Here is a 27,276-nt window from a genome sequence, read left to right on the forward strand (position 1 = left end):
AAACAATCGTACACAAAATTACAACAATTCACAGTTGACATGCATGCATTATAACCATAAAATCAATAAAATCATTAAAACCAAATACAAACCCAGTTTCTCCTCTTACATGGTCAGCGTTTGTTAACACCTAGATCTAGTTTTTCATTCCATTCATCCATCCTGCTGGTCTTACTTGCCTGATTGTCTGATTTAATTGCCAGAGTGCCCAAAGGCCTGGTCCCATAACCAAGTTTTCACCCTCCTCCTGAAGGCGAGGAGGGATGATGATGCCCTAATCTCCCCCGGGAGTGAGTTCCACAGGTGGGGGGCTACCACTGAGAAAGCCCTGCTCCTCGTCCCTACCAGCCTCACTTGTGACAGTGGTGGGGTCGAGAGCAGGGCCTCCCCAGATGATCTCAGACTCCGGGGTGGGACGTAGAGGGAGATACGTTCGGACAGATACATTGGACCGGAATCGTATAGGGTTTTGTAGGTCAAAACCAGCACCTTGAATTGTGCTCGGAACTGAATCGGCAGCCAGTGGAGCTGGCACAACAGGGGGGTGGTATGCTCCCTGTATGTCGCTCCGGTGAGCAATCTGGCTGCCGCTCGTTGGACTAGTTGGAGTTTCCGAACAGTCTTCAAGGGCAACCCCACGTAGAGAGCGTTGCAGTAGTCTATTCGGGATGTAACAAGAGTGTGGACCACCGTGGCCAGATCAGACTTCCCGAGGTACGGGCGCAACTGGTGCACAAGTTTTAGTTGTGCAAAAGCTCTCCCAGCCACCGCTGATACCTGGGGTTCCAGGCTCAGCGGTGAGTCCAGGATCACTCCCAAGCTGCGAACCTGCGTCTTCAGGGGGAGTGTAATCCCATCCAGCACAGGCTGTAACCCTATACCCTGTTCGGCCTTGCGACTGACCAGTAGGACCTCTGTCTTGTCTGGATTCAATTTCAATTTGTTAGCTCTCATCCAGTCCGACACAGCAGCTAGACACCGATTCAAGGTCTGGACAGCCTCCTTGGTGACAGGTGAAAAGGAGTGACAGATCTGGACATCATCTGCGTAGAGATAACATCTCAATCCGAAACTCCGAATGATCTCTCCCAGCGGCTTCATGTAGATGTTAAATAACATTGGGGACAGGATCGAACCCTGTGGGACTCCACACAACAACGGTTGTGGGGCCGAACAGGTGTCACCCAGTAACACCTTCTGGGACCGTCCCTCAAGAAATGACTGGAGCCACTGCAAGGCAGTACCCCCGAGACCCATGTCTATGATTTCTGTTTTATGTCATTCTAGCTTGGGTACCCGGCATTGCCTGGGCTATTTGAAAAAGTCAAGTTTTAGTTGTACAAATTCATAAGATTGTGGGTGAACTACACTTCACATCACGTCAGGTTAACCCTGAAAAACTCCCATCAGTACTTAAAGTTTGTTATGTTGGGCAAGTTTGCTCTAGATGCATCATCAGTGGGGTTCAGTGTGCTCTCTGGCTCTAGGGTAAATTACAGTTCCCACTTTGGTGAGTCAGTCCCCTCAAACCCCTCCAGTAGGTTGAGTTAGTCATGAGAGCTTTGTGTGCCAAGTTTGGTCCAGGTCCATCATCAATGGAGATCACCCAGAAAGGAAGGTCAGTTTTCCCCAAACCCCTCCAGTAATCAGATTTCAGCCTATCAGGTATGTGTGCAAAGTTTGGTCCGGTTCACAATGTTTGGGTTCACAATATTCTCTGGATGTAGGTGAACTACAATTCCTCCAAATCAAGGTGAATTTTCCCCAAAAAACCTGCAGTATTTTTTGCTGGTCATGGGGGGCTAGGTGTGCCAAGTTTGGTTCAATTCATTCTTTGGTGGAATTCAAAGTCCTCATTGATTGCAGGTGAACTATCAATTGACTGCAGGTGAACTACTTACAACTCCAAAATGTCCAGGCCAATTCTCCTCAAAACCCACTAGTATTAAAATTTGGGCATATTGGGTATGCATGCCAAGTTTGGTCCAGATCCATCATCATATGGGTCCATAGCACACTCTGGATGTAGGTGAACTCCAGCCCCTGTCCCTCCAAAGAGGGATTGTTGGTCATGGGGATTCTGTGTGCCAAGTTAGTTCCAGGACCATCGTTGGTGAAGTTCAGGGTGCTCTTAGATTGCAGGGGAACTATACATCCCAGGACCTACAACTCCTATAATCATGGTGAATTTTCCCCAACCCCCTCCAGTATGTTCAGTTGCTGATCAATTCCTCTCTGTTTGCAGTGTGCCATAGAAAATGAAAGGAAAGGGTTATGGGAGAGGCAATGGGTGGGATCACGTAAATTCCACACCAATGGGGAGAGTCAGAAACATTGGGATGTCTGTGGTGGAATTAAAACAGAAAATCTTGGATGAAATTGTCCCCGTATGGAAGCATTCACTTGGGTGGTGGGCAGTATGGTGTTTGTGGAGGACATTGGCAAGACTCTTGTACATGTTTACGGTGCTCACTATAACCTGCAATGTCACTGGAGGGGAGGGCCTTTGGTATCTCCTGAGTAGTGAGAAGGTGGGAGCTATAGCTGTTTGTGGAGGCAGGAGCTTGTCTGTGTAAGTGGACACTCCAGCCACATACACACATACATATTTTGACTTTTATTGTGTAGATAGATAGATCGATAGATAGATAGATAGATAGATGATAGATAGTTTCATCTATCTATCTATCTATCTATCTATCTATCTATCTCAGATGGAATAGTAAGCTATGAAAGTCTGGCAACCTGACATAGGCTGCTTGTCCTGTAAGGGGATCAGATCTCTATATTTCCCAGTACAGCATTACATACGAAAAACATGGGTGAGATTGCAAAACATTTGAAGCTGTGCCACACTCTGCCTTCCAAATGTGTTGCTATGACAAAATAAGCACTGTTTTTGCATCCACATATAGTGTATGTGTGTGAAATGTTGCTTAAGGTCAAACAACACATTATGTGCTAATACACACATGAGAGCGTGAAATTGGTTTTAGAAGAACTGTTTTGAGGAAGATGATTCAAAATAGAGAAAGTAGCAGAGGATAAGAGACTCTTAGCCTTTCTATCAGCTGTCATCTCTGCAAATCATCATCAAAGCAACTTAATCCTACCAGTGACTTACCTAAATTATCATATTCTACGACTCACCAAAGCATCTTTCATCTGCATGAAATTTCAAGTGTATGTTTGCATATATTTTGAACATTTGGAGGGAGGGTGCAAGATGTAACTTGAGGAAGAGGAGAATTGTTCTTTGAAAGGAAGAATGGCTGGGGAAAGAGCCAGTTGCCTCCTTATCTCAAAACTACCCCTCTTTTCAACCAAGGGTAGGAAAAATATTTTAGCTAGAGGACTAAATTCAACTTCAAGTGAGTTCTTGAAAGCCTCCAAGACAAAATTCTGGAATCAAAGATACTAGTATTCTTCAGTTTATGTCTCATACTGCCAGTAACCAAACCTTTGAAGAGGCATTTCAACCTTTTGGAATGAGAACAGCCCTGTCCAAACTACTAACAATAGTTTTAGTGTAGTGGTTTCCAACTTTTGGGCCTCCAGGTATTTAGGACTTCAGCTTCCAGAAATCCCAGACGGCTTACCAGCTGCTAGGAATTGTGGGAGCTGAAGTCCAAAACACCTGGAGCCCCAGATGTTGGGAACCACTGTTTTAGTGTAAATTGCAGCGTGTTTAGAGATTTCACTGCCAAATTAAAAAAAGAAGTTAAACTGATTTTTTAAAATCCTGACATTCCTTCCTCCACTTAGCATTTAATTGTTACCATGGTCTCCATATTATGAATCAAAACCATAAAACCAGCAACAAGAAAATAAACCCTGGAGACTGTCTTCCATCATACTTAAATTGACATAAGAAAGGCATATGCTAAAGAAGTGATTACAGAGCCACACATTGAGGTTGCAGTTCTGAATATACTTACGATTCATTTGAACATGATGTTACATAAACTGTGTAGGGTTATACCAGGCATGGGCACACTTCAGTTTGGATTTCAACTCACACAATTGCTAACAGCCTCAGGCCCTTTCCTTTTCTTATCCTTTTCTGCTTAAGTGGCTGAGGGGCAAAAGGAAGGGGCCTGAGGCGGTTAGGAATTGAGGGAGTTGAAGTCCAAAACACCTGGAGGGCCCAAGTTGGCCCATGCCTGGGTTATACTATAAAGATCTTTCAAATGTCGAGCTTGCGAAGCAGGCTCAAGCTCTGCCTGTTAGCAGAATGTTTGGAATTCTTGGGTGTGTAATCCTGAAGGTCATCAAGCAGGCTTCCAGACTAGGCTTTTTATTATGCAATTGCCTTGCCTCATTCATGGAGTTTGAAAGAGGAGGAGGATCCAGGAGTTGTAATCTTTCACCTGCAACTCCCTTGTGTTTTCCCATTTCTTCTGCCCCCCCCCCCCCCCCGCACCTTCTCTAAGTTGTAAAAGAAGAGAGTTTAATAATATCCTTTAATTGATAAGTCCTAGGAGCTGACTGCGCCATCGTTTTAATCTGTTGTGTATATGGCAGGGATTTTCTCAGTTGATGGTTTCTAATACCATACTTTGTGACACACTTATATGCATTTTGCTTCATTGTTTTACTGGCTTCTCCTTTCACTGGATTTACCTTTTGTAATAAATGCAAAACAGTTGTTTAGCTAACATCATGGAATCTATTTAACAGCAAGTCTCTCTCTTTATTGTCTGGCAGGGAGACCCCATCCCCGAAGAGGTATATGAAATGCTGAGTGACAGCTCCGTGCGCTCCATCAGAGACCTCCAGCAGGTCCTGCGGATAGACTCCGTAGGTAAATCTCCTCAATGCTGAATGTTTCTATTCCTTAAATTTTAGGGAAAAGCAACAGTAAGAGAACAACAAATATATGTGTGTATCATACACAGATTTCACTGTTGGCATGTACTCCAAATAAGTGAATGCTTTCTTCTCTGCATTCAGGGAAGGCAATATAAGGGCATATGTTGTGTGTGGGTTGCTGAAATCATGTCATCTCACTATCACCTCACTCAAAAAGCAGGTGTGAGGCATCCAGGATTGTCAGGTCGACTGTCAGATTCCTGTATTGGATCTATACCAGAAGCACCCAGAGTAAAGCTTTCCAAAATGTGTGTTGTGACACTTTAGTGTGTCAGCTGCAGTGTGTAGGTGTGTTGCACAAACGTAACAAAGAACCTCTAAGTTTATGTGCAATATCCAATAAATCTTATATTTTTAAATATATAAATGAAAAGGTTTTCATGAGATACATTGTGTTCCCATACAATTTCATTATAACAATTTATGTATGTGTCTGCATCCCTTATATGGAGTTGGCGTAACTTCTGGTTTGTTGGTAAAACTGAATTAATGTGTTGTGGAATGATGCGTATCTCAAGTGTGTGTCACCAACATGAAATCTTTGGAAAGCACTGATATAGAAGGAATGATTGCTCTAGATTTAGGGAAGTCATGCTACACCTCTATTCTGCTCTGGTCAGACCACGCCTGGAATACTGTGGCCAGTTCTAGGTACTGAAATTGAAGGGAGATGTTGACAAGCTGGAATGTGTCCAGAGGAGGGCGACTAAAATGATCAAGGGTTGGAGAACAAGCCCTATGAGGAGCAGCTTCAAGAGCTGGGCATGTTTAGCTTTCAGAAGAGAAGGCTGAGAGGAGACATAATGGCCATGTATAAATATGTGAGGGGATGTCATAGGGAGGAGGGAGCAAGTTTGTTTTCTGCTACCCTGGAAACTAGGATGCAGAACAATGGCTTCGAAAGGAAAAAGATATTCCACCTGAACATTAGGAAGAACATCCTGATTGTGAGAGCTGTTCAGCAGTGGAACTCTCTGCCCCAGAATGTGGTAGAGGTTCCTTCTTTGGAGGCTTTTAAGCAGAAGCTGGATGGCCATCTGTCCGGGGGTGCCTTGAATTCGATTATCCTGCTTCTTGGCAGGGGGTTGGACTAAATGGTCCATGAGGTCTCTTCCAACTCTGACTCTATGAAAAACCAACTCTACCATAGAATGAGAAAACAACCACCTCAGAAAGAATCTTTGGCAAATAGTTATTGAATTTGTTATTACTTACTAGTAATCTTCTACTAGAGCTAGGTTGAAGTGCTTGTTGAGATTTTTTTTTTTTTTGCCTGATATGCCACAATGAACATGCTGTACATTTAATCTGGTAGGTGAAAGAAGAGCACCATTTGCTGTTGGCCTCAGATGACAAAATATCTTGAGCTAGCCTTATTGATCATGGATGATAGAAATAACAGAATGGATCAACATGAAAGATTGTTGTTGTTTATTCATTCAGTTGCTTCCAACTCTTCATAACCTCATGGACTGGCCCAAATGGGAGCTCCTTGTTGGCCGTGGCCACCCCCAGCTCCTTCAAAGTCAAGCCTGCCATTTCACACATGAAAGATATCACATGCCATACTTTTTGTGTGGGGTGAACAATCCAGACTATTTTCTGCACCCTGTCAGCTCCCATCTTTTTCAGCAAGAGAATCAAAACACCTACTGAGAGACAGAAATACATGTTTGGCCTCTTTAAGGAGCCACACATTTGTCTATAGCCACGAAGGATAGAAAAGGTGAGCTGCGTCCCTGATTCCATCAGTGGGAAGTCTTTAAATCGGCGTCTCTCACAAGTTTGTGTTATTTGCAGCATTGTATAAGATTGCTGCAACTTGAGAAAGCAAGAAGCCAACAGATCTTTGTCTCCACTGCTGGGAGGTAAGACTTAGTAGGAAGAGGGGCCAGAAATGGATGTTTCTTCACACCCACTCTCCTCCATTCCTGAGGCCAAAGAAAGGAGAACCTAAAAATGGAGCGAACGCAGAGACGGGGTTTATGCTTTTTTGCCATAGCCTTATGTAGATAGTCAAGACCCTATAATCTATCACCGGCCCCAGCTCCCTACCACTTGTATCAAAAGTGTCTGTGACCCTCTTGTATGCATCGTGTTCATACAATGCAACTTCCATTGCATATGACATTGTCCTTTGCAAACCAGAGATTATTACATAGTGTTTTCTTAAAATCATCCAGGTTGGTTGGTTAGTTGGTTGGTTTGCTTGCTCCCAGAGATTGTTTACTATATGAGAATGTTTCGTTGAGCAACTTGAGATCCCAGGGCAGTTGTACACATTCAGCCACAGTTCTTAAGTGCTTAAATCTTTCCCTGCCTTTTTTTGGTTTCTGACAAACTTCAGCAGAACAGTGTTAGCTAGGAATTGCCATGAGCAAATCTAGATGAAGAAAATGTTTAATTGGGCAGCAAACGTAATAAATGCACTACTTTTAGAGAGGAACATTTTAAAACATGGCTTGGCATGCAACCTATTGAAATAAGTGGTTTGTTTAATGGTTTTAATTGATTTTACGTTCATAGTTATATGTAGTAATTATTATTATTTGTGTACTGTATGTTGGCATTGAATTTTTACCACTAGTATGTTGTAAATCACCTTGAGTGTCCCCCCCCCCCCCCCGGATGAGAAAAGTAGTGTATAAATACAGTAAATAAATACATTTGTTTGTAAATGTTGCTGATGACATATTTCTACAGCCCCTTCCATACAGCTGTACAAGATCCACATTGAACTGGATTATATGGCAGTGTGGACTAAGATAATCCAATTCAAAGCAGATATTGTGGATTATCTGCCTTGATATTCTGGGTTATATGGCTGTGTGAAAGGACCCTACATCAGCTTTCCCTAACTGAAAGTCTGCTAGATATGCTGTAATGTGCATCCCCAGCTGGTGTGATTTAGGGCCCTTCCAGAACCATAATAATAATATTAATAATAATAATAATAATAATAATAATAATAATATATTTCTACTCCTCTACCATCTCCCCAAAGGGACTCAGGGCAGCTAACAGAATACAGTGAAGCACCACATATACACACTACATAAATCTACAATGATAAAACCATAGAGTTACAATCATGCACATACATAATTACAGTGTAAAGCATTTAAATTCATAAAATGCAGTCATAGCTGCAGAAAAAACAAGTTGTTTCCAAATATAACCCAGAATATTGAGGCAGATAATCCACAATATCTGCTTTGAACTGAGTTCAAACTGCCATATAATCCAGTTCAGTGTGGATTTTAGTTAGGGATGGTGGGGAGCAATAGTATAGTGGAGCTGGGGCTTGCGGGGTTGAAGCCTTGGGACATGCTGATGAGCAGTGGCTTTGCACCACAGCAAACATTATTTACCTCCACACAAGGTTCTTTATTCCTCCTTAATTTCTTAGCAATGGAGAAAAAGACCTAAGATGTCAGTTCTTTGCCCTCCCACCTGCATCTGTCAGTGCTGCAAATAGAACCACCTCGTGAAAGTTGCTCACTTATCGTTAGACATTTTTTTCTTCCATTGAGGATGCAGCTCACCTTGTCTGTTGCTTGCGGCTGTGAAAAAGTACATGACTTTTCTTCTGAATTTTGATGTAATTCCCAGAGGAGTTGGAGGGAAGACAGATTTCCCCAGGAAAAAGGGGGAATGTCTATGCATTTGGACATGGCTTGTTTCCTGGGTGGAAAAAGTGGCTTTATAATAGACCTGCTCTTGATAGAGATGAAAATTGTTATGTACTGCATATTATTGCCTGCATTTATGGAGTGTTGCTATAGGAACTTCTGATGAAGGGATATACTGCAAAATTTACCAGTACACTGCCAGTGAGTAGTATAGTCAAATATATTTAGAAGATATCCAATAGAAGAAAACTGATCTATCGTAATAGCATGTATTCCTTCAGCCAATTCCATTTCCTCTTCTCTGTATTATCCCTCTCTTTTTGTCTCTTGAATTCTTGGTTTTCAGAGTTTGCTGTGGGCAGAGCCTTCAAATCCTAGGTTTAAAGCAAGTCAGGTCAGCTATAAACTTAGTAAATGGGTCTTAGGCAATCAGCCAGGAGTCCCCGGTGGCGCAATGGGTTAAAGCCTTGTGCCGGCAGGACTGCTGACCGAAAGGTTGGTGGTTCGAATCTGTGGAGTGGGGTGAGCTCCCATCTGTCAGCTCATCTTATAGTGCAGGCATGGGCAAACTTTACCCTCCAGGTGTTTTGGACTTCAACTCCCACAATTCCTAACAGCCAGTAGGTTGGTAGGAATTGTGGGAGCTGTAGTCCAAAACACCTGGAGGGCCAAAGTTTGCCCATGCCTGTTATAGAGCTAGTTTAAATCAAAACAAAGTTGTCCCGTGGATTGAACAGGTTGGACAGCTCACTCCCAAATGCCATGATTCATCTTGCAAGAAATTTTGCCACAAAAGGAAGAGGAATAAATTGATTGTAATAGAGCAGAAGTGAAAAACAAAGGAATAGAAGGCCACAGGGCATTCCATCTGAAGTCAATGTAATCCCTTCCAGTTAGTTCAGAATTCATAGAATCATAGAGATGGATGAGACCTTGTGGGCTATCCAGTCCAATCCCCTGCCAAGAAGCAGGAAAATCACATTCAGAGCACCCCTAGTCCAGCCTCTGCTTAAAGGCCTCCAAAGAAGGGGCCTCCACCACACTCCAGGGCAGAGAGTTCCACTGCTGAACAGCTCTCACAGTTAGGAAGTTCTTTCTCATGTTCAGGTGGAATCCCATTGTGTCCTAGTCTCCAGGGCATCAGAAAATAAACTTGCTGTCTCCTCCCTATGACTTCCCCTTACATATTTATACATGGCCATCATGTGTCTTCTCAGTCTTCTCTTCTGCGGGGTAAACATGCTCAGCTCTTTAAGCTGCTCCTCATAGGGCTTGTTCTCCAGACCTTTGATAATTTTAGCCACCCTCCTCTGGACACATTTCAGTTTCTCAACATCTCCCTTCAATAGTGGTGCCCAGAATTGGACACAGTGTGATTCCAGGTGTGGTCTGACCAAGGCAGAATTAGGTTTGTATACTCTCTCTACCCTCGAAAACCCCAAAGTAGGCTTTCCTTAGGGCTGCTACAAGTTGGAAACAACTTGAAGGTGCACAACCGCAACAACAAAACCATTTCCCTTCTCCAGAATTATTGTTAGTGCTTGCAACATTGTTTTAAAGATAAGGGCAAGGCTTTTCAGGAGTCTGGGAATCTCATCAGATTCCGAACTAGACTTGTATGATTCATTGCGCAGCTGCTTCTGTTAATTTTTAGACTCCTGATCCTTTTCTCCTGTGGAAAAGGAAGAAATGAGCAACAGGCAAGGGTGAGAAGGGCAGATGGATGGCTTTATCACAGCCTCTGGAAAATGGATTTCGCTTTGGCTGTGTGGCCAAGCTCTGGGGATACCTGCCACAGGACTGAGGTCACACACCGCAACGGCGGCAGTTGCATTGAGGCCGCAGTGGTGGCACGTGCAGGAATGCGAGCACGCGTCACAGCCACCGGGCTGGCCCTGGAATGTATTATTTATAATTGCTTTCTTCGTAAATTCCATTCTGTTTCAACTTCTGCTCCCGCCTGTCCTCTCCCTAGACCGCCCCCCCCCCTTGACTTCTCTCTTGTGTTTGTCTGTTTGTAGCTTTGTAATCTGTGCCGAGACACTATCTACGGGGGAACAGAATTTCCTGCTTTTGTTTCCTATGCCAGTCGGACCACTGGCGTGTTCTCAAAAGCATTCCCCACTGCCTTTCAAAATGCTTGTGAGGGGAGGGGGAAGAGAGGGGAGGGCACCAGCTGTGTACAGCTATTGTTTCCTTCAGAGAAAGCCACTAGGACTTCTCTCCCCCCACCAAAAAAATTCCCCATCCCCGGCCGTCACCACCACCATCCCTTGGATTGCACAGTCTATATACAATGGTGTGGTTTCCAAAATTAGCAGCGCTGGCTTTTCCAAGGCCGGGTTTGCCAACCCCATCCTGCCCTGTCAAGGACACCCTTGGGGAAAAGAGGGCGGGTTGGGTGAGGCTTAGTGGAGAACTGTTTTTCAGTAGAAGATTGCTTTCAAGTCAACATCAATGCTGTTTTCCCCCTTGTCTGTTTAGCCCTTGTGCAAAAGAACTCTCCCAAGCCTGATAACATTCCAGAGCATGGGGGATGCGAGGCGGGTTGGGAAGAACTGGTTTGGCCTTATGGCATAAATAGCTGATACCAACTTTGTTCCCTGTAGCTAATCTTTTCTCATTCCCTTGGGATACAGGGATGCTTTAGAGCAATAAATCTGGGAACAGGCACCTTTCAAAATAGTTTCAGACCATATGCTGAAGATTAAATCTGAAGCTTTTGAGAATCGTGCAGTATCTATTGGAGCTCCTTCTCCCAAATAACCACTGCGGCATTCTAAACAACGATAAACCACACCTGGAATACTGTGTCCAGTTCTGGGCACTGCAATTGAAGGGAGATGTTGACAGGCTGGAATGTGTCTAGAGGAGGGCGACTAAAATGATCAAGGGTCTGGAGAACAAGCCCTGTGAGGAGCAGCTTAAAGAGCTGGGCATGTTTAGCCTTCAGAAGAGAAGGCTGAGAGGAGACATCATGAGGGCCATGTATAATTTTGTGAGGGGAAGTCATAGGGAGGAAAGATCAAGCTTGTTTTCTGCTGCCCTGGAGACTAGGACTAGGAACAATGACTTCAAACTACAGAACAGGAAAGGAGATTCCACCTGAACATGAGGAAGATCTTCCTAACTGTGAGATCTGTTCAGCAGTGGAACTCTCTGCCCCAGAGTGTGGTGGAGCTCCTTCTTTGAAGGATTTTAAACAGAGACTGGCTGGTCATCTGTTGGGAGTACTTTAAATGTGATTATCCTGCTTCTTGGCAGGGGATGACCCACGAGGTCTCTTCCACCTCAAGGATTCTATGATTCTATAATTCTGTGATAGCCCTTGGATGCCGTTTTAACAGCCATGGCTCCATTGCATGAAATAGTTGGATTGTGGTTCCCTAAACAATGAATACAAACAGTCTGTAGGATGCAAGCATGACAATTAAAGCTATATTAGACTGCTATACTGTTCAGTGTGAAGGTAGCCCATGTATTTAGGGTATGTTCACAATTCTCAATTATAACAGTTCAATACTATTGCAAGTTCCATGATTTCATCTAGGATTGGTAGTTTTGTGAAGCCCTTAATAAGACCAATAGTTCCCAACCTTTTTTTTGAACAGGGGCCACTCTCCAACATTAGTACCAAAAGGTCTACAAATCAGTTTTTGTCAACTTTAGATTTGGTTTGGTTATTTGGGGTGCTGATTCAGAAAACTGCATTGGAATGACCACATTAGATCTAGTTTCTGATAGAGAACATATGCCGTCCAGTAGTCGCCATCTGCTTGCCCACAGAAAACTGTATTTAATAATCTAGAGCTAATGAGATCTATCAAATGCAATTTTCTGAATCAGTAGCCCAAATAACCCCAGGAACAAGCCTAAAAATGAAAACACCAAGGTGCCCCCGCTTCCAGGTGCCACATGGAATAACTTTCCTCGGAGGAGGAGAAGCAGCAGTCAGGAGGCTTGTTGTCATGCCTTTTGTGGGTAGTTAGCCTCTCCCTTCCCAACATTGCCTCAGCACTATAAGAGGGTTTTTGTTGCAATGGTGTAGTAACAGTTCGGCCATGGACCATATTTTAGTTCTTGGGGACCACTAGTGGTCCATGGACCACAGTTTGGGAACCATTGAATTAGATCATTAGAGCTTTCTGGGACGGAATTCAAGAAACCCCACAGAACTACAGATTCCAGGATGGAGCCATAATAGTTGTTAAAGTATTATAACTGTGCAGTGTGGATACATCAGTAATATTCTGCGTATTCTCCCACTGCATCCCAAATAATGAAAATGTGTCTGTCCTGAATTCAATAAAGAAAATGCATGGCTGCCATTCCTTTACACTGAAAAACTTAGTCTTGTGGTACATTGTACTAAGCTTGTCTCCATTCTCTCTCTTCCTTGGGCTTTCAATTCTCTGTGCTTGACAATCCAGATTAGTACCCCAATACTGATTTTATGTCTTTCTCATTGTAAGTCAAGAAGTTCAGAGAAGGAAAGACCAGCCACTGTGCAGAAACTATCTCCAAATGTTGCCATTGTCCTTAAGACTCTAGAGGGACTCTTAGCTCCAGGGAGGTGTGGTGGGAATTGCTCTATTCAGCATTTCCTTTGGGAAAATATAGGGCGTGTTTGTAGGCACTGGACCGAAAGCTTTTGCAAACTATCCTCAGTGCTAAAAATATAACATTTCATATTATGATTTGGGAAGGGAGTGATGTGCTTGGTATGAAAAAGATCCAGACCTTAGCAATTCAGGTTGCAGTTGCTATAAAGCAGTGCTACTAAAGCAATAATGGTCCTAGATTGGTGCCATTGGCTGTTGCTCTCAAACATGGTACTGGAAAAAATTATTGCCAGTCTCTTTCTCCTCCAATGCTAATATCTCCAGATTTTGGAGGTCTTCTACCAATCAAAGTCAATAGTAGTGGGCTACACAGATAAACAGACAAAAGTATAAAGGAGCTTCTTAAGTTACTTAAATTTTTGTCCTTAGGACTCCAGGATTATGCTTGTCTTCTAGACAATAAAAAAACTCCCACAAAATAGACCTGTCAGCTAACAAGGCAAAAATCGATATCACAGATGAGCATTAAACACACTATAAATCTCATCACAAAGGGCTAAAATTGACAGCATGTGCTGGTTTAGCCCAGCGCCGGTCCCCCCACACCCCCTGACAATGCAAGATGACGTGATATGACTCCAGCCATGTGACAAGGTTGCCAATCATAGTGTTGAAGTCAAGTAGACAGACAGAAAAAAAATATCTTGTCTTCAAAAGACAGCAGGTTCTTGTAAGCCTTCCTTAGCAAGAAGATTTGGAAGCTCTCAACATGTAAAGCAAGACACAATGAGTCTTCATTTAAGAAATGTTACTCCATAGATAGTGTTCCTATCTTTCAGAGTCTCTGCTCTGGTCCTTAAGGCAAGGAGGACAGTATGTTTGCATATACATATATTCTTTGTGAGCCTTGGTTTTTTTAATGTCATACTCTGAGCAGCTGGGTTTGATGCTTAATATATTATCCCTAAAGACATCACCAGAAACCAATGCCTGTAACATCACTAGATTTTGGCTCCAAAACCTCATGTCAGGGATGCTAATCTGACAACCCTGTCCATAGCATACATTTCTTCCTAAAGCTTTCTGCTCTCTCCTTGGGCTCTCTTCCGCCCTATAGTTTTTCTCAAGAACTTCAGCTTAGCTTAGTTTTTGTTTTGGTATGGGCTGTGCAAGGATAATGCCATGTCAGTCTATCAAACTGCACCTTTTCCACTGCCTGTGCGGCAGCCTTTTCCAACATTGTGCTGTCCAGTCATGCTGGACTACAGTCCTCATGACCATTTGTTGTGCTTGGTGATCAAGATATGAGTTATAGTCCAGCATGTTTGTCAGACTGGTTGGTAATCTCCCAAAGTCAAATGCACTATGCTATGTGTCTTTAGATTGATATACTGTTAACCCTGTTGTCTTCTTGGCATAATTAATGGAGTCATGTTTTGCATAAACTAGTGAACCCGTTCCTTTTCTATCTGTGTGAATTTCAACATGCTTGATCTTAAAGAATTACATGTGCACAGCACTGTTTAATTCCCATGTTGTTTCTGTTTTCTCTTAAAGAACCAGATAGCCCTAGTTCCTACCTGAACGCCACTAGATTACATCCTGGTCCTTTGTCTCGAGGGAAACGCAGTCCAGGTGAGTTGCAGATATGGCTTACTTAATTGATGGGTGAAACTTCAGACACAGGACTGGCCCTGTGTAACCTTGAAAATAGTTTTGGGAACACTTCCACTTCTAGAATCCCCCAGTGAGCAATTTTGGTCCTACAGGAGCAGTAAACAGTACTGGCACATCAAAGGCAGTATGGTATCATTATTGACTGTGTTTCATATCAACCAGGAACATATGTATTTCACTCACTTCTCAAACATAAAGCTCCTTGGATAATCCTGCACCAGTCACTACATTCCTGCTTAAAACTAAAATACAGCAAGGTTTCAAAGCTCTCTAGTTGTGGATTTCAGTTTTTGTCATGTCTCTTAGGTAGATACTATTCTGTAGTAAGTTTTTTAAAAAATCTTATTTTTGCAATCTGAAGATATAATTTCTGGAATTGGAATGAGTGATCCACTATTAACTTAATTTTCTTTAATGTTAGGACCATTCAAAAATTAAATATCAGCACAGAGATACAAATATCAGGTTTCAGAGGATGGCAGAACTGTGTTCAGAGAAATAGCTCCACCTCTTCACTACTAGAAAATTCACCAAGGTTTCCTCCAGCTTCTAGAGTTTGAATATTTGGAAATGTTTGAAAATGCTTTGCCATAAATCCAGGGATTAGAAATCAGATTGGAAAGAGATATCTAAGTGGCAATTGTACCTCTCACATGAAAATATACATGCTTAGGTCATAGAGTATTTACATTCTGAAGATTCAAATGCAGATGAGACAGGCAGTAAAACTGTGGGTCCCCAGATGTTTTGGCCTTCAGCTCCCAGAAATCCTAACAGCTGGTAAGATGGCTGGGATTTCTGTGTGTTGTAGGCCAAAACACCTAGGGATCCATAGGTTGAGAACCGCTGGCCTAGAATCTCATGAATGGAACAGAGGAGGCATGTTTCTCAAGGCTATGTCTAGAGGACTTGAGTTACAAAGTTGATTTGACCACAATGTGTCTTTCTTGATTAATTCTAGGTGGAGAAGAACCAGTAGAACCAGCAGTACTTGCTGAATGTAAGACACGAGTAGAAGTGTTTGAAATCACCCGGGGCATGGTGGATCCCACTAATGCCAACTTCCTTGTGTGGCCACCATGTGTGGAAGTGCAGCGGTGCACAGGCTGCTGTAATACCCGAAGCATGCAGTGTCGCCCCACGCAGGTTCGTGTGCGACATGTGCAGGTAAGCAAAGACCTCTGTTCGTATCACTACCATAAGTTAATATTTCTTCCATTTTAATTTTTAAAGGATTCAACCTACAAGATTCAATAGAATGCAATGTGTAGGTGTAACAGCTTCTGGAAATCTAAACAAAATAGGCTCCTCCAACTCAATGTCATCGCTACTCTCTGTCACCACCCTGGTTGGATCTCTGCTGCAAGTAGAATCCAGAAATCTATAGCATTCCTACACTGGTGATTAAATTATGGGTGATTGGGTGGGGGGAGGTGCCGTATTAATGTTTTGGACAGAGGTATCACTCAGTGGGAGTCAGCCATCTGAAAATGTTTCTTTCCAGGAACAGCAACAGAGAGAGAAGTACAGTGAATCTTTGACCCCATTTTGCAATCACAGTGAGATAAATCTCTAAGGCAAGTCTGCACAAGCTGTGGGCCTTCAGGTGTTTTGGACCAGCTCTTAGAATTCCTTTCTATTGGACAAGCTGACTAGGATTTTTGGGAGTTGGAGTCTCCGGAGCTGCTGAACTTGCTGACTGAAAGATTGGCGGTTCAAATCTGGGAGCAGGGTGAGCTCCCACTGTTAAGCTCAGCTTCTGCCAACCTAACAGTTTAAAAATGCAAATGTGAGTAGATCAATAAGTACTGCTTCTGCAGGAAGGTAACAGCACTCCATGCAGTCATGCTGGACAACGTTCTTCGGCTTAGAAATGGAGATGAGCACCGCCCTCCAGAGTTGGACTAGACTTAATATCAGAGGAAACCTTTACCTATGAACCTAGCAAGAGCCAGCACTCTGGCTTGTTAGGGGAAAGCAAAAAGCAGAGTACAGAGTCCTGTTGGATTCAGACATCATGATAAGCAAATAATTGTTAAAAATCCATAGTTGCAGTAGAAGTAAACTATGCAGCATGCCAGCACATTCACAATTATTTAGAATTCTGCTTTGTTATGTCTCCTTGCATGGAGGCAAATCAGCAGTCTAATGGCACATCTAAATATTCTGACCTCTGCTTCCTTGCCACTTCAATGCACTTTGCTCTCTTCGCCTAAGCCAGCAGCTCCTCCACATTATCCTGTCTGAATGTGTTGTAAGCGGATACCTGCCCCTTGACCTCACATTCTGATCCTACTAAATATCTAGCCAATAGTGTGCTTCCTCCCAGTCAAATGGTTAAAAACTATCATGTAAATCCTTTGCCTGGCAAGGAGACAAAGGGGAGGGAAGACATTACGCCATGACTATGTGGGGAAATTCCTTTCTCTAAAAAGCCATGCTAAATAGGAGAAAATTGAGGGTTGGTGGCAATAGAAGCAATTGTTTTTCTGGAAAAAGAGCAAACAAGGAGTCAAAGGTTAATCAGAAAATGTGACCTGGAAATGTTTCTTCTGAAAATAGAGACGTCTGTCTTGTTTGGTTGGAAAGGTTTGTCTAGCAAGCAGCATGTGTCCTGGACTGTGCAAAGTGGGGACATGCTTTCAAAGAAAGATAAACAGACAAAAGAAGATTTGGATGTTATTCAGTTGCTGAGTGAAATGGAATCACACGGTCTAATGACAAGTTGTGTAATGGAGTTACTATCTCTCCCAAAGGGAAGCCATACTAATTTTCTAACATATTATCATAAGGCACACACTTAACCTTCTTCATCATCTCTTACTGTTGTTTGCCTAAGAAAAACATATGAAAAATGCACGAGGTTGCCATAAATCTGCAGACTGTTGGAGCATATAGAAATCAGTTGGTGAGTGTGTTAATTGGAAATGCAAAGCACGAAGCTGATTGGTTGGGCTATGCCTGAGAGACTAGCTGAACCTGGGAATTTTGGCAACAGTTACATATTTAGGTTGTTAGCTGTGCATGAGCTTACAGAGGCAAGGATTTTGCTTCTGGGCTGCTGGAATAAGGTCTTCCAGATGGACACCTAAATACCTTTTGAATTTCTGTCAAAGGACATTGTGTGAGTCAATGCAAGTGTTTACATGACTGTATATGTGTTGCTCTGCATTTTAAAGAGTAAGCTTCTTGTTCTTTATTGATCAACTGCATGGCATATCATTTATCTAGCAAGATAGTGTGTGGACTGGTACAAACATGATCTGCGTGTGATTTTTATTTCGCCACACAGACTATGTGAAGGCATATGTTCTGATCTGCAGCATCCTTCTGTACATCCAAACAGAATTGCATTCCAAAAGAATACTGTTAAATTAATCTGATTTTATGTCTGAAAGATTCCTGTAGCACCTTTGAGACTAAAAGAGAAAAATAAATCTAGCATAAGCTTCCAGGGAGTTGGCCTATTACTTCAGCTGCAATTGGATCTGATGAAGTGGATTTTATCAACAAAAGCTTATGCTGGAAATCTCATTTTCTCAATTAGTCCCAAATGTGCCTTTGGATTCCTTCACATTATAGCAAGGTGAGTACAGTGTGTGTCAACTTTATTGGTAGATAGATATTAATTCCTTGCAGAAAAAAATGGACTCAGTGGCCTCTTGGTCTCTTTGAGCTCTACAACAAAACTTACACATAATATAGGATCACACATCTTCCAACATTTCAGGGAAAAACAGAGACACATGTGGCCAAACAACATCAGAATGTGATTAAGTTGGAAAACATTATTAATGAGGAAAAATACACAATTTGGGAGAGGCTGCAACAGTCTGCTTTTGCCTGGACCTACTGGGAAGGGCAAGACTCCTCCCCTGCCTCTTCCCTCCTTAATACAAAGTTTGCAGCAATTGCAGTAGATTGAGGACAAAAGGGGAAAATGGGAGGAGGTGAAAGTAAATGGGATACTTCAAACGCAGCTGAGAGAATGGGATGACAGAACATTAATTATGACTGCTTCCGCTAAATCAGGATAGTTGGTGATATAGGCTCGGCAAAGATGATGAACTGTGCCTAGGATCAGAAGTGGTAGTCTTTATTATTCCTGGATTATTGGAACAATGTAGTAAAATGATTCAGGTGGCCAAGTGAATGAATGTGATCATTATGATGAGCAGAGCTCTTTTGACATTGCAAAGGTCTTTACAGATGTATAGAAGTATAGAACTCCACTGATGCTGATTGAGGGAAGGTTGATTTGACATACTGACTCCTAATGGATTTGTGCTGTTTTGTTTTTGTTTGTTTTTTTCATCTCTTCTGATGACAGGTACAAAAGATTGAAATTGTCCTAAGGAAGCCAGTTTTCAATAAAGCCATTGTGGCCTTGGAAGACCATCTGCAATGCCGATGTCAGCCAGTTTCATCCCGACCTCCCAGTCAGCCAAATTCACCAGGAATTAAAAGTGAGTATTATAGAAATTATGTTTTCAAAATTTTGGCAGAACTTGGAAAAGTTACTCCATTGGAATGTAGCCAGGCTGGCTGCGGGATGCTGAGAGCTGTCGTCCAAAAAGACCTTTCCCAAGCTCTGTATGTGGATGTCCATGCAGGGAAAATGGAACTTTTCTGAGAAGAGACTCTCCTTTGCAGTCAGCTGTTGCATACCAGCATGTGCTGTGCTTCTTCCTTTCTGGCAGGTGGTCCACTACCAAGCACTGTAACTTCTATTCCAACAAAGGCACGAAAGAGGAAGCATCGGAAGTTCAAGCAATTACATGATAAGAAGGCGCTGAAAGAAATCTACCCAGCATAGAACCGCTGGCAGGCAAAAGTGCAAATGTCAGGTAACTTCAACCGATAAAGTAGTACTGCAAATATACAGCAGCCTTTCCACACACAAAATGTTATTTCTTCTTCTTCTACATGATCTTCTAATGCTGCTGAGGCCTTGCTTTTCTGCAATCAATCTGAAATAGAATTAAGATGATTCCTTACAGCGATTACTATAATGCTCTGTTATTAAGTAAATGCCCATTTTCATGGTGAAAATCATTACACCATGTTTTCTCCTCGATGTGTAACATTCAGCACATGTCCCCTTCAAATATGATTTTGAAATATAGTTGGATTTTGATCTTTGCAGCATTCATAGAATACATCGAATCTATTAGTCCTTGCTTCCATTTCAATATGGTTACAGCAATAATGATGAATTGCTCTTTGATTTATCTGTTTATAAATGGGAGTATAATTACTGGCTTCTTTTCATTGTTTAATTTTCTTTTTGCATTAAGGAAATCATAGGAGGAAGGATAATTAAAGAAAATTAACTGATAAATCCTTCCCCAGTCTGCACAGAGTACAGACTGAATAATTAAGTCAGTCTTTAATCTTTCTGTCCTATTGAAAAGGAAGCAATATCTCCTGAACTCCAACCCCTTGCCGCCTTCCCTAACTCAAAGGAAGGCACCAAAGTTATATTTTCTTGGGGCCTCCCTTATGTTATATTTTCAACTGCCTCCCTTATGTTTTGGGTTGTGTTTTCAACATCATAACACTCTTCCTGTTAATTTTTCCTATATCACTTGAACTCCTACACCCAGGTGCCTTCCCTAAGTCAGGAGAAATGCATCAAAGCTATATTTTCTTGTGGTTCAACGGCCTCCCTTCTGTTTTAGGTTGTGTTTTTTTCAACATCATAACACTCATCCTGTTAATATTTCCTAAATCTCCTGACCCCAACCCCTTGCTGCCTTCCCTAAGTCAGGGGAAAGGCACCAAAGTTATATTTTCTTAGGGTTCAATTGCCTCCCTTCTGTTTTGGGTTGTGTTTTTTCAACATCATAACACTCTCCCTGTTAATGTTTCCCAAATCTCCTGACCCCAATCTACTGCTGCCTTCCCAAAGTCAGGAGAAAGGCACCAAAGTTAATTTTGCCTGGGGTTCAATTGCCTCCCTTCTGTTTTGGGTCGTGTTTTTTTCAACATTATAACATTCTTCCTGGACAAGAAAAGCAGTTTTTGAGAAGCTGAATGGTGTATCAACAAGCTTGAAATTTATTACCAAAGGGACAGATAGAAGGCATGATGTAGCATGGGAAGGCCTGAGAAGGGTGGTGACTTCTATGTGAATGAGGTGGCAAATCAACCCCATGTTATAGTGAAGATTTTGGTATTCCTATCCAAAGTATTGAAGCCTGCATACCTGTGGCACTCCAGGTGTTTGGGACTCCAACTCCCAGAAGTCCTTGCCAGCTTATCCAGTGCATTCTGGGAGCTGAAGCTCAAAAAACCCGGGGGACTACAAGTTGTGCAGGCCTGATGTACACCAATAGCTCTTTACACTTTTGGGTAAAAGGTAGAGTTGATTCCACTGGCATAGAAGGCATCAGATAACACTGGGATAGATATGTCATTTGAACATCACACAAATGGTCTGATTCTACATCATGGCCTTCTTTACTTCATTGGTTTTAGTCAAGTGCACTATGTGTTCATCAATGTGTTCATCCTATAGGTACACTTTGTCCTGACTGCAGGTGCCCAAGGAGCTGGATTATTGAGTTTTGAGAAACATGGCCTCTTCCAGTCCCGTTAGTTTAGAGTCATTAAATTTAAAAGCACTGTTCAAAGGAAATCACATGAGAATAAAATTTCATTTATATTAGAGAGCCAAAGAATAAGAGGAAGAGACAAGGAGTAAACATTTCCCCCACTGGGATTTGTCTGTCAAGGAACACTGTATTACACACTTTTGATTAGACTTAATAGCTCATCACCTGTCCAGGAAGGAAGGCCTAATAGGTGTGAATTAGACATGGGAGATTTAGTTCGGAAGTTACAGATGTCGGAAGTAAATTCGGAAGTTTCACACTTCCGAACTCTGTTCTGATGCGCATTAGCGAGTCTGAAGTCCCCTGTAGTTTCAAAGCAACCCGAACCAGTGATTTCAATGCCTCGGAAGTCGATTTGGAAGTATGAAAGAGCCTTTTTGATGAAAGTAAACCTGCTGAGAGGCACAGCCTAAATTGCTTGCCTCCCAGCCAATGAGGGCTTCCATTTTGTAAGGGGGAGGGGTTATCCAAAGTCCAGCAGTCATTGATGCTTATAAACCCAAGCACATGGCTGGAAGACTCATTCCAGCCAGAGAAGTGACAAGGGTGGTTGGGTCTTATTTGCTGCTGCTTGCAGTGGAAGGGTAGGCATTGGCAAAGGCATTGGATCCAAAGGAGGTTTGGAGAAGGGAGGAAGAGAGGAAGGAAGAAGGAAGAAAAGATTATGGGAGAGGGAGGGAGAAGGGAAAGAGAGAGAAAGAAGAAAGAAGGAAACGTTTGGGAGGGAGGGAGGGAAGGGAAAAAATTATAAAGTGACTGTGTGAAACTTGAGAGAAAGCCTTTCACTCCTGGGGGCGGGTTTTTTTTTTTTTTGGTCACTTTTTTTCTATTCATTCCAAAAAACTCCTGTCCTGAACCTCAATATCCAGGTGCCTTCTCTAAATCAGGGGTAATGCACCAAAGTTATATTTTATTGGGATTCAATTGCCTCCCTTCTGTTTTGAGTTGTGTTTTCAACATCATAACACTCTTCCTGTTTATTTTTCTATATCACCTGAACTCCAAAACCCAGGTGTCTTCCCTGAGTCAGTGGAAACGCATCAAAGTTATATTTTCTTGGGGTTCAACTGCCTCCCTTCTGTTTTGGGTTGCATTTTTTTTAATATTATAACACTTTTCTTGTTAATTTTTCCTAAATCTCTTGATCCCAAGCCTTGCTGCCTTCCCAAAGTCAGGGGAAAGGCACAAAAGGTTTTTTTTTCCTTGGGGTTCAACTGCCTCCCTTCTATTTTGGATTGTGTTTTCAAAATCTTTCCGTTAAATGCATTATCAAAGGCTTTCATGGCCAGAATCACTGGGTTGTTGTAGGTTTTTAAACTTTTCCTGTTAATTTTTCCTTTATCCCCTGAACTCCAACACCCAGGTGTCCTTCCTAAATCAGGGGAAAGGCACCAAATTATATTTTTTTGGGGTTCATAAAACTATAAAATTGTAGAATCATAGAGTTGGAAGAAACCTCGTAGGCCATCCAGTCCAACCCCCTACCAAGAAGCAGGAAAATCTCATTCAGAGCACCCTTGACAGATGGCCATCCAGCCTCTGATTAAAGGCCTCCAAAGAAGGAGCCTCCACCACACTCTGAGGCAGAGAGTTCCACTGCTGATCAGCTCTCACAGTCAGGAAGGTCTTCCTTAATATTCAGGTGAAATCTCCTTTCCTGTAGTTTGAAGCCATTGTTCCACATCCTAGTCTCCAGGGCAGCAGAAAACAAGTTTACACACTCCTCCCTATGACTTCCCCTCACATATTTATACATGGCTATCATGTCTTCTCTCAGCCTTCTCTTTTGAAGGCTAAACATGCCCAGCTCTTTAAGCCGTTCCTCATAGGGCTTATTCTCTAGACCCATGATCATTTTAGTCGCTCTCCTCTGGACACATTCCAGCTTGTCAACATCTTCTTTCAATTGCGATGCACAAATTGGACACAGTATTCAAGGTGTCGTCTGACCAATTGTCTACTTTTCATAGAATTTTGTTTGGGGTTGATACATTTTCAATATGAAGAGTTCTGCGGAAAGTGGCATGGGACGTAAGACCTCTGTATCTTTTTCTGCATGTAGCTCCCGAGGCAGCAAGAAAGGGAGGGGGGAAAGCAACATGCTGCTGAAATGTTTTACCCTGGGTAGTGGAGGCAGTTGCAAGCACTTGGGGGTCCCACTTTCCATTTCCCATTTCTGTTGCTACTAGCTCAGAGCAATCACAAAAGAGTCATGATGATGTATTGGTGGTGGGGGCAGGAAAAACCATAGAAATTCTTTCCCACTTCCTCCACGTCTTCCTCGGCTGTCAGCGATTTGGAGGAGGGGCATTCAGAGGAGAGTGAACCAACATCTGCCCCCTGCAACCCCCACACCACCTCAACATACAAGTCCACAGGCACTGGTGTGATGGGAAGGCCCAAGTCGTTCCTCTGGGATCATTTTGATGTTTACTCCCAGATGGCCACACTGGTAGTTTGCAGGCACTGTGGGGGGAACATCATCAGGGGGAAAGACCTGAAGCATCTGGCTAACTTGGGGTTGAGGATGCACATGAAGAGACATCACCCAACCATCAAGGTGGGGGGAAGAGAAGCTGGCAGCACCTGCAACAGCCGCCAGAGTACTCCTACTTTGACGCCTACTGCCAAAGGGGGACACACAGACCCAGTCCACGCTGGAAGCTTGGGGCCTGCCTACAGGCAGGATGAGATTGGGGAAAAGTCACCCACTTCTAAGCATATCACCCAATGCATGGGAGAGGTGATAGCTCTCGACCAACAGCTCTTCTGTATGGTGGAGAGGGAAGGCTTCTGGTGCTTGATGCCACTCGCATTCCCACAGTTCAAGATCCCCACATGCCACATCTTCCCCTGAAGTGTCATTCTATCCTTATATGACGGCTGCAAGGTAGACCTTGTTTATGCACAATACCCAAGCAAGCTGCAGCCACTTCACCTTGGACATTTGGTCCAGCTTGGGAGGAGGTCATTCCTGCCTCTCTCTCACTGCACATTGGTAGGAGAAGGAAGGAAGCCTGGAGTTAGGGCATCGCTGGGCCCTGCTAGCAATGGAAGTGATAGACAAGAACCACAAGGCTGATACAATTGCCAATACTTGGAAAACATGATGAGGGAGTGGATGCAGCACAGGCAGGAGAACATGAAGATGGGATTCATGGTCACCGAAGCTGCAAGAATATGATAAGGATGGTGGAAAGTGCGGGCTTTACCAACGTTAACTGGATAATGCACCTACTCCACAACACCATGAAAGATGGCATTAAGAGCCCCAAAGAACAGAACGCCAACCACATCAGTCACCTAATTGAGCGCTGCCGCAAGATTGCAGGCTACTTCCACTGGAGCAGCAAGGCAGCCCGACAGCTGCGTGACAGGCAGACCCTGGAAGGCCTACCCCAACCCAAGCTGCTACAGGACATTTCTACCTGCTGGAACTCCACGTACAAGATGCTGGAATGCATGGTGAAGTAGCAGAGGGCTGTCCACAGCATCTCCCTGAGAGTAACTGTGCTGGCAACAAAGCTGGTCCCAAACAAGCAGGAGTGGGACACCATCTCCCAGCTGGTCGACATGCTCAAGCCCTTTAAAAATGCCACCGTGACCCTTTCCGGCACCAGAGCCCTCCTCAGCCAGGCAGTCCCTCTCATCTTATGGCAGAAGAGGCACTTGGATATGCTCGGGGGTGGGAGGATGCTTGAGTCCATGGCAGGGCCCCTGACACCCCAGGCCCAGGAGGTGGTGAGGAAGTTAACCTTTGCCCTCCGGAAACTCTTGGAGCTCCTGCTAAGCAATAAGATCCATATGCTGGCAGCCATGTGCGATCTTCGCATTAGGGACACTGTCCAACTACAGCTGGAAAGCCATACTTTGCCTACCCTGCTGCTTTATTAGACAAAGATAGCAGACACTTTGGCTGTGGAAAGCTAATATACCATTGAAATAGGTCAGTGGTTCTCAACCTGTGGGTCTCCAGATGTTTTAGCCTTCAACTCCCAGAAATCCTAACAGCTGATATTTATCATATCAGTTACCAACATGGAAGGCACAGTTGGTAAACCTGGTGAGGGAGGCATACACTCTGAGGGTGAAGGATGTTGCCCCGGTTGCCACACCAGCAGCTTTGCCGGCCACCCCCAGCACAAATGCCAGTTCCAAGTCTGAAAGCTCCTTGGTGTCACCCAAAAAGCATCAGAGGGCGGAGTAGCAGCAGCAGCAGCAACGGGGACGCTTTCTTTGAGGAGACTGTTGCCATGCTGTCACAGGTGGGAACGTCTTTGTCTGCCAAAGCATGCAAGATAGGCTTGGCCAAGTGTTCCATAAACCATTACTTTGAGGAGCCTCAAGAGCCTTTTTCCTGCAATCCCTTGGCCAACTGGTGCTCCCAGACCCATGTGTGGATAGATCTGGCAAATATTGCCCTCAGGATCCTCACCTGCCCACCAACCAGCATCCAGAGTGAAAGGGTCTTCAACCTGGCAGGAGATGCTGTGACCCATGACTGGAGGTTGCTGGACCCCCTTGCAATGGAAAAGCTGGTCTTCCTGAAGGCCAACCTGCCTGTTCTGGAGTTCCCAGAGTTGGAATTTGACATCAGCAGTATTCCCTAGATTAATCTAGATAATAAAAAATAATTCTACGTACACCATTGTTTTCTGATTTCATCTTGAGTTCTGTGAGAGTAGTCTAACACCAGTGTTTTCAGACTTAATCTTGAGTTCTGAGATATCAGTCTAACACCAATGTTTTCAGAATTGGTCTTGAGTTCTGAGAGATCAGTCAAACACCAATGTTTTCAGACTTGATCTTGAGTTCTGAGAGATCAGACTAACACAATGTTTTCAGACTTGATCTTGAGTTCTGAGAGATCAGACTAACACCAATGTTTTCAGACTTGGTCTTGAGATCTGAGAGATCAGACTAACACCAGTGTTTTCAGACTTGAGTTCTGAGAGATCAGACTAACACCGATGTTTTCAGATTTGGTCTTGAGTTCTGAGAGATCAGACTAACACCAATGTTTTCAGACTTGATCTTGAGTTCTGAGAGATCAGACTAACACCAATGTTTTCAGACTTGGTCTTGAGTTCTGAGAGATCAGACTAACACCAATGTTTTCAGACTTGATTTTGAGTTCTGAGAGATCAGACTAACACCAATGTTTTCAGACTTGATCTTGAGTTCTGAGAGATCAGACTAACACCAATGTTTTCAGACTTGATCTTGAGTTCTGAGAGATCAGACTAACACCAATGTTTTCAGACTTGGTCTTGAGTTCTGAGAGATCAGACTAACACCAGTGTTTTCAGACTTGGTCTTGAGATCTGAGAGATCAGACTAACACCAGTGTTTGCAGACTTGGTCTTGAGATCTGAGAGATCAGACTAACACCAGTGTGTTCAGACTTGAGTTCTGAGAGATCAGACTAACACCGATGTTTTCAGATTTGGTCTTGAGTTCTGAGAGATCAGACTAACACCAATGTTTTCAGACTTGATCTTGAGTTCTGAGAGATCAGACTAACACCAATGTTTTCAGACTTGGTCTTGAGTTCTGAGAGATCAGACTAACACCGATGTTTTCAGACTTGATCTTGAGTTCTGAGAGATCAGACTAACACCAATGTTTTCAGACTTGGTCTTGAGTTCTGAGAGATCAGACTAACACCAGTGTTTTCAGACTTGATCTTGAGATATGAGAGATCAGACTAACACCAATGTTTTCAGACTTGGTCTTGAGTTCTGAGAGATCAGACTAACACCAATGTTTTCAGACTTGGTCTTGAGATCTGAGAGATCAGACTAACACCAGTGTTTTCAGACTTGAGTTCTGAGAGATCAGACTAACACCGATGTTTTCAGATTTGGTCTTGAGTTCTGAGAGATCAGACTAACACCAATGTTTTCAGACTTGATC

At 43.2% G+C, this 27,276-nt stretch overlaps 1 protein-coding gene across 2 annotated transcripts in view; it reads left to right on the plus strand.

The window, feature by feature from the left end:
- The window catches only part of PDGFB (platelet derived growth factor subunit B), a 71,426-nt gene that overhangs the window by 38,165 nt on the left and 5,985 nt on the right, over window positions 1-27,276 (plus strand). For both annotated transcript variants that reach the window (XM_067469194.1, XM_067469195.1), the window contains exons 3-7: window positions 4,708-4,804; window positions 14,624-14,701; window positions 15,705-15,910; window positions 19,074-19,209; window positions 19,444-19,590. In XM_067469194.1, coding sequence (XP_067325295.1) covers window positions 4,708-4,804; window positions 14,624-14,701; window positions 15,705-15,910; window positions 19,074-19,209; window positions 19,444-19,559 — 633 coding nt within the window. In that variant the 3' untranslated portion in view covers window positions 19,560-19,590. The remainder of the gene's footprint in view (window positions 1-4,707; window positions 4,805-14,623; window positions 14,702-15,704; window positions 15,911-19,073; window positions 19,210-19,443; window positions 19,591-27,276) is intronic.

This window comes from Anolis sagrei, chromosome 5 (genome assembly GCF_037176765.1).
Source record: "Anolis sagrei isolate rAnoSag1 chromosome 5, rAnoSag1.mat, whole genome shotgun sequence".
Taxonomy (NCBI): domain Eukaryota; kingdom Metazoa; phylum Chordata; class Lepidosauria; order Squamata; family Dactyloidae; genus Anolis; species Anolis sagrei.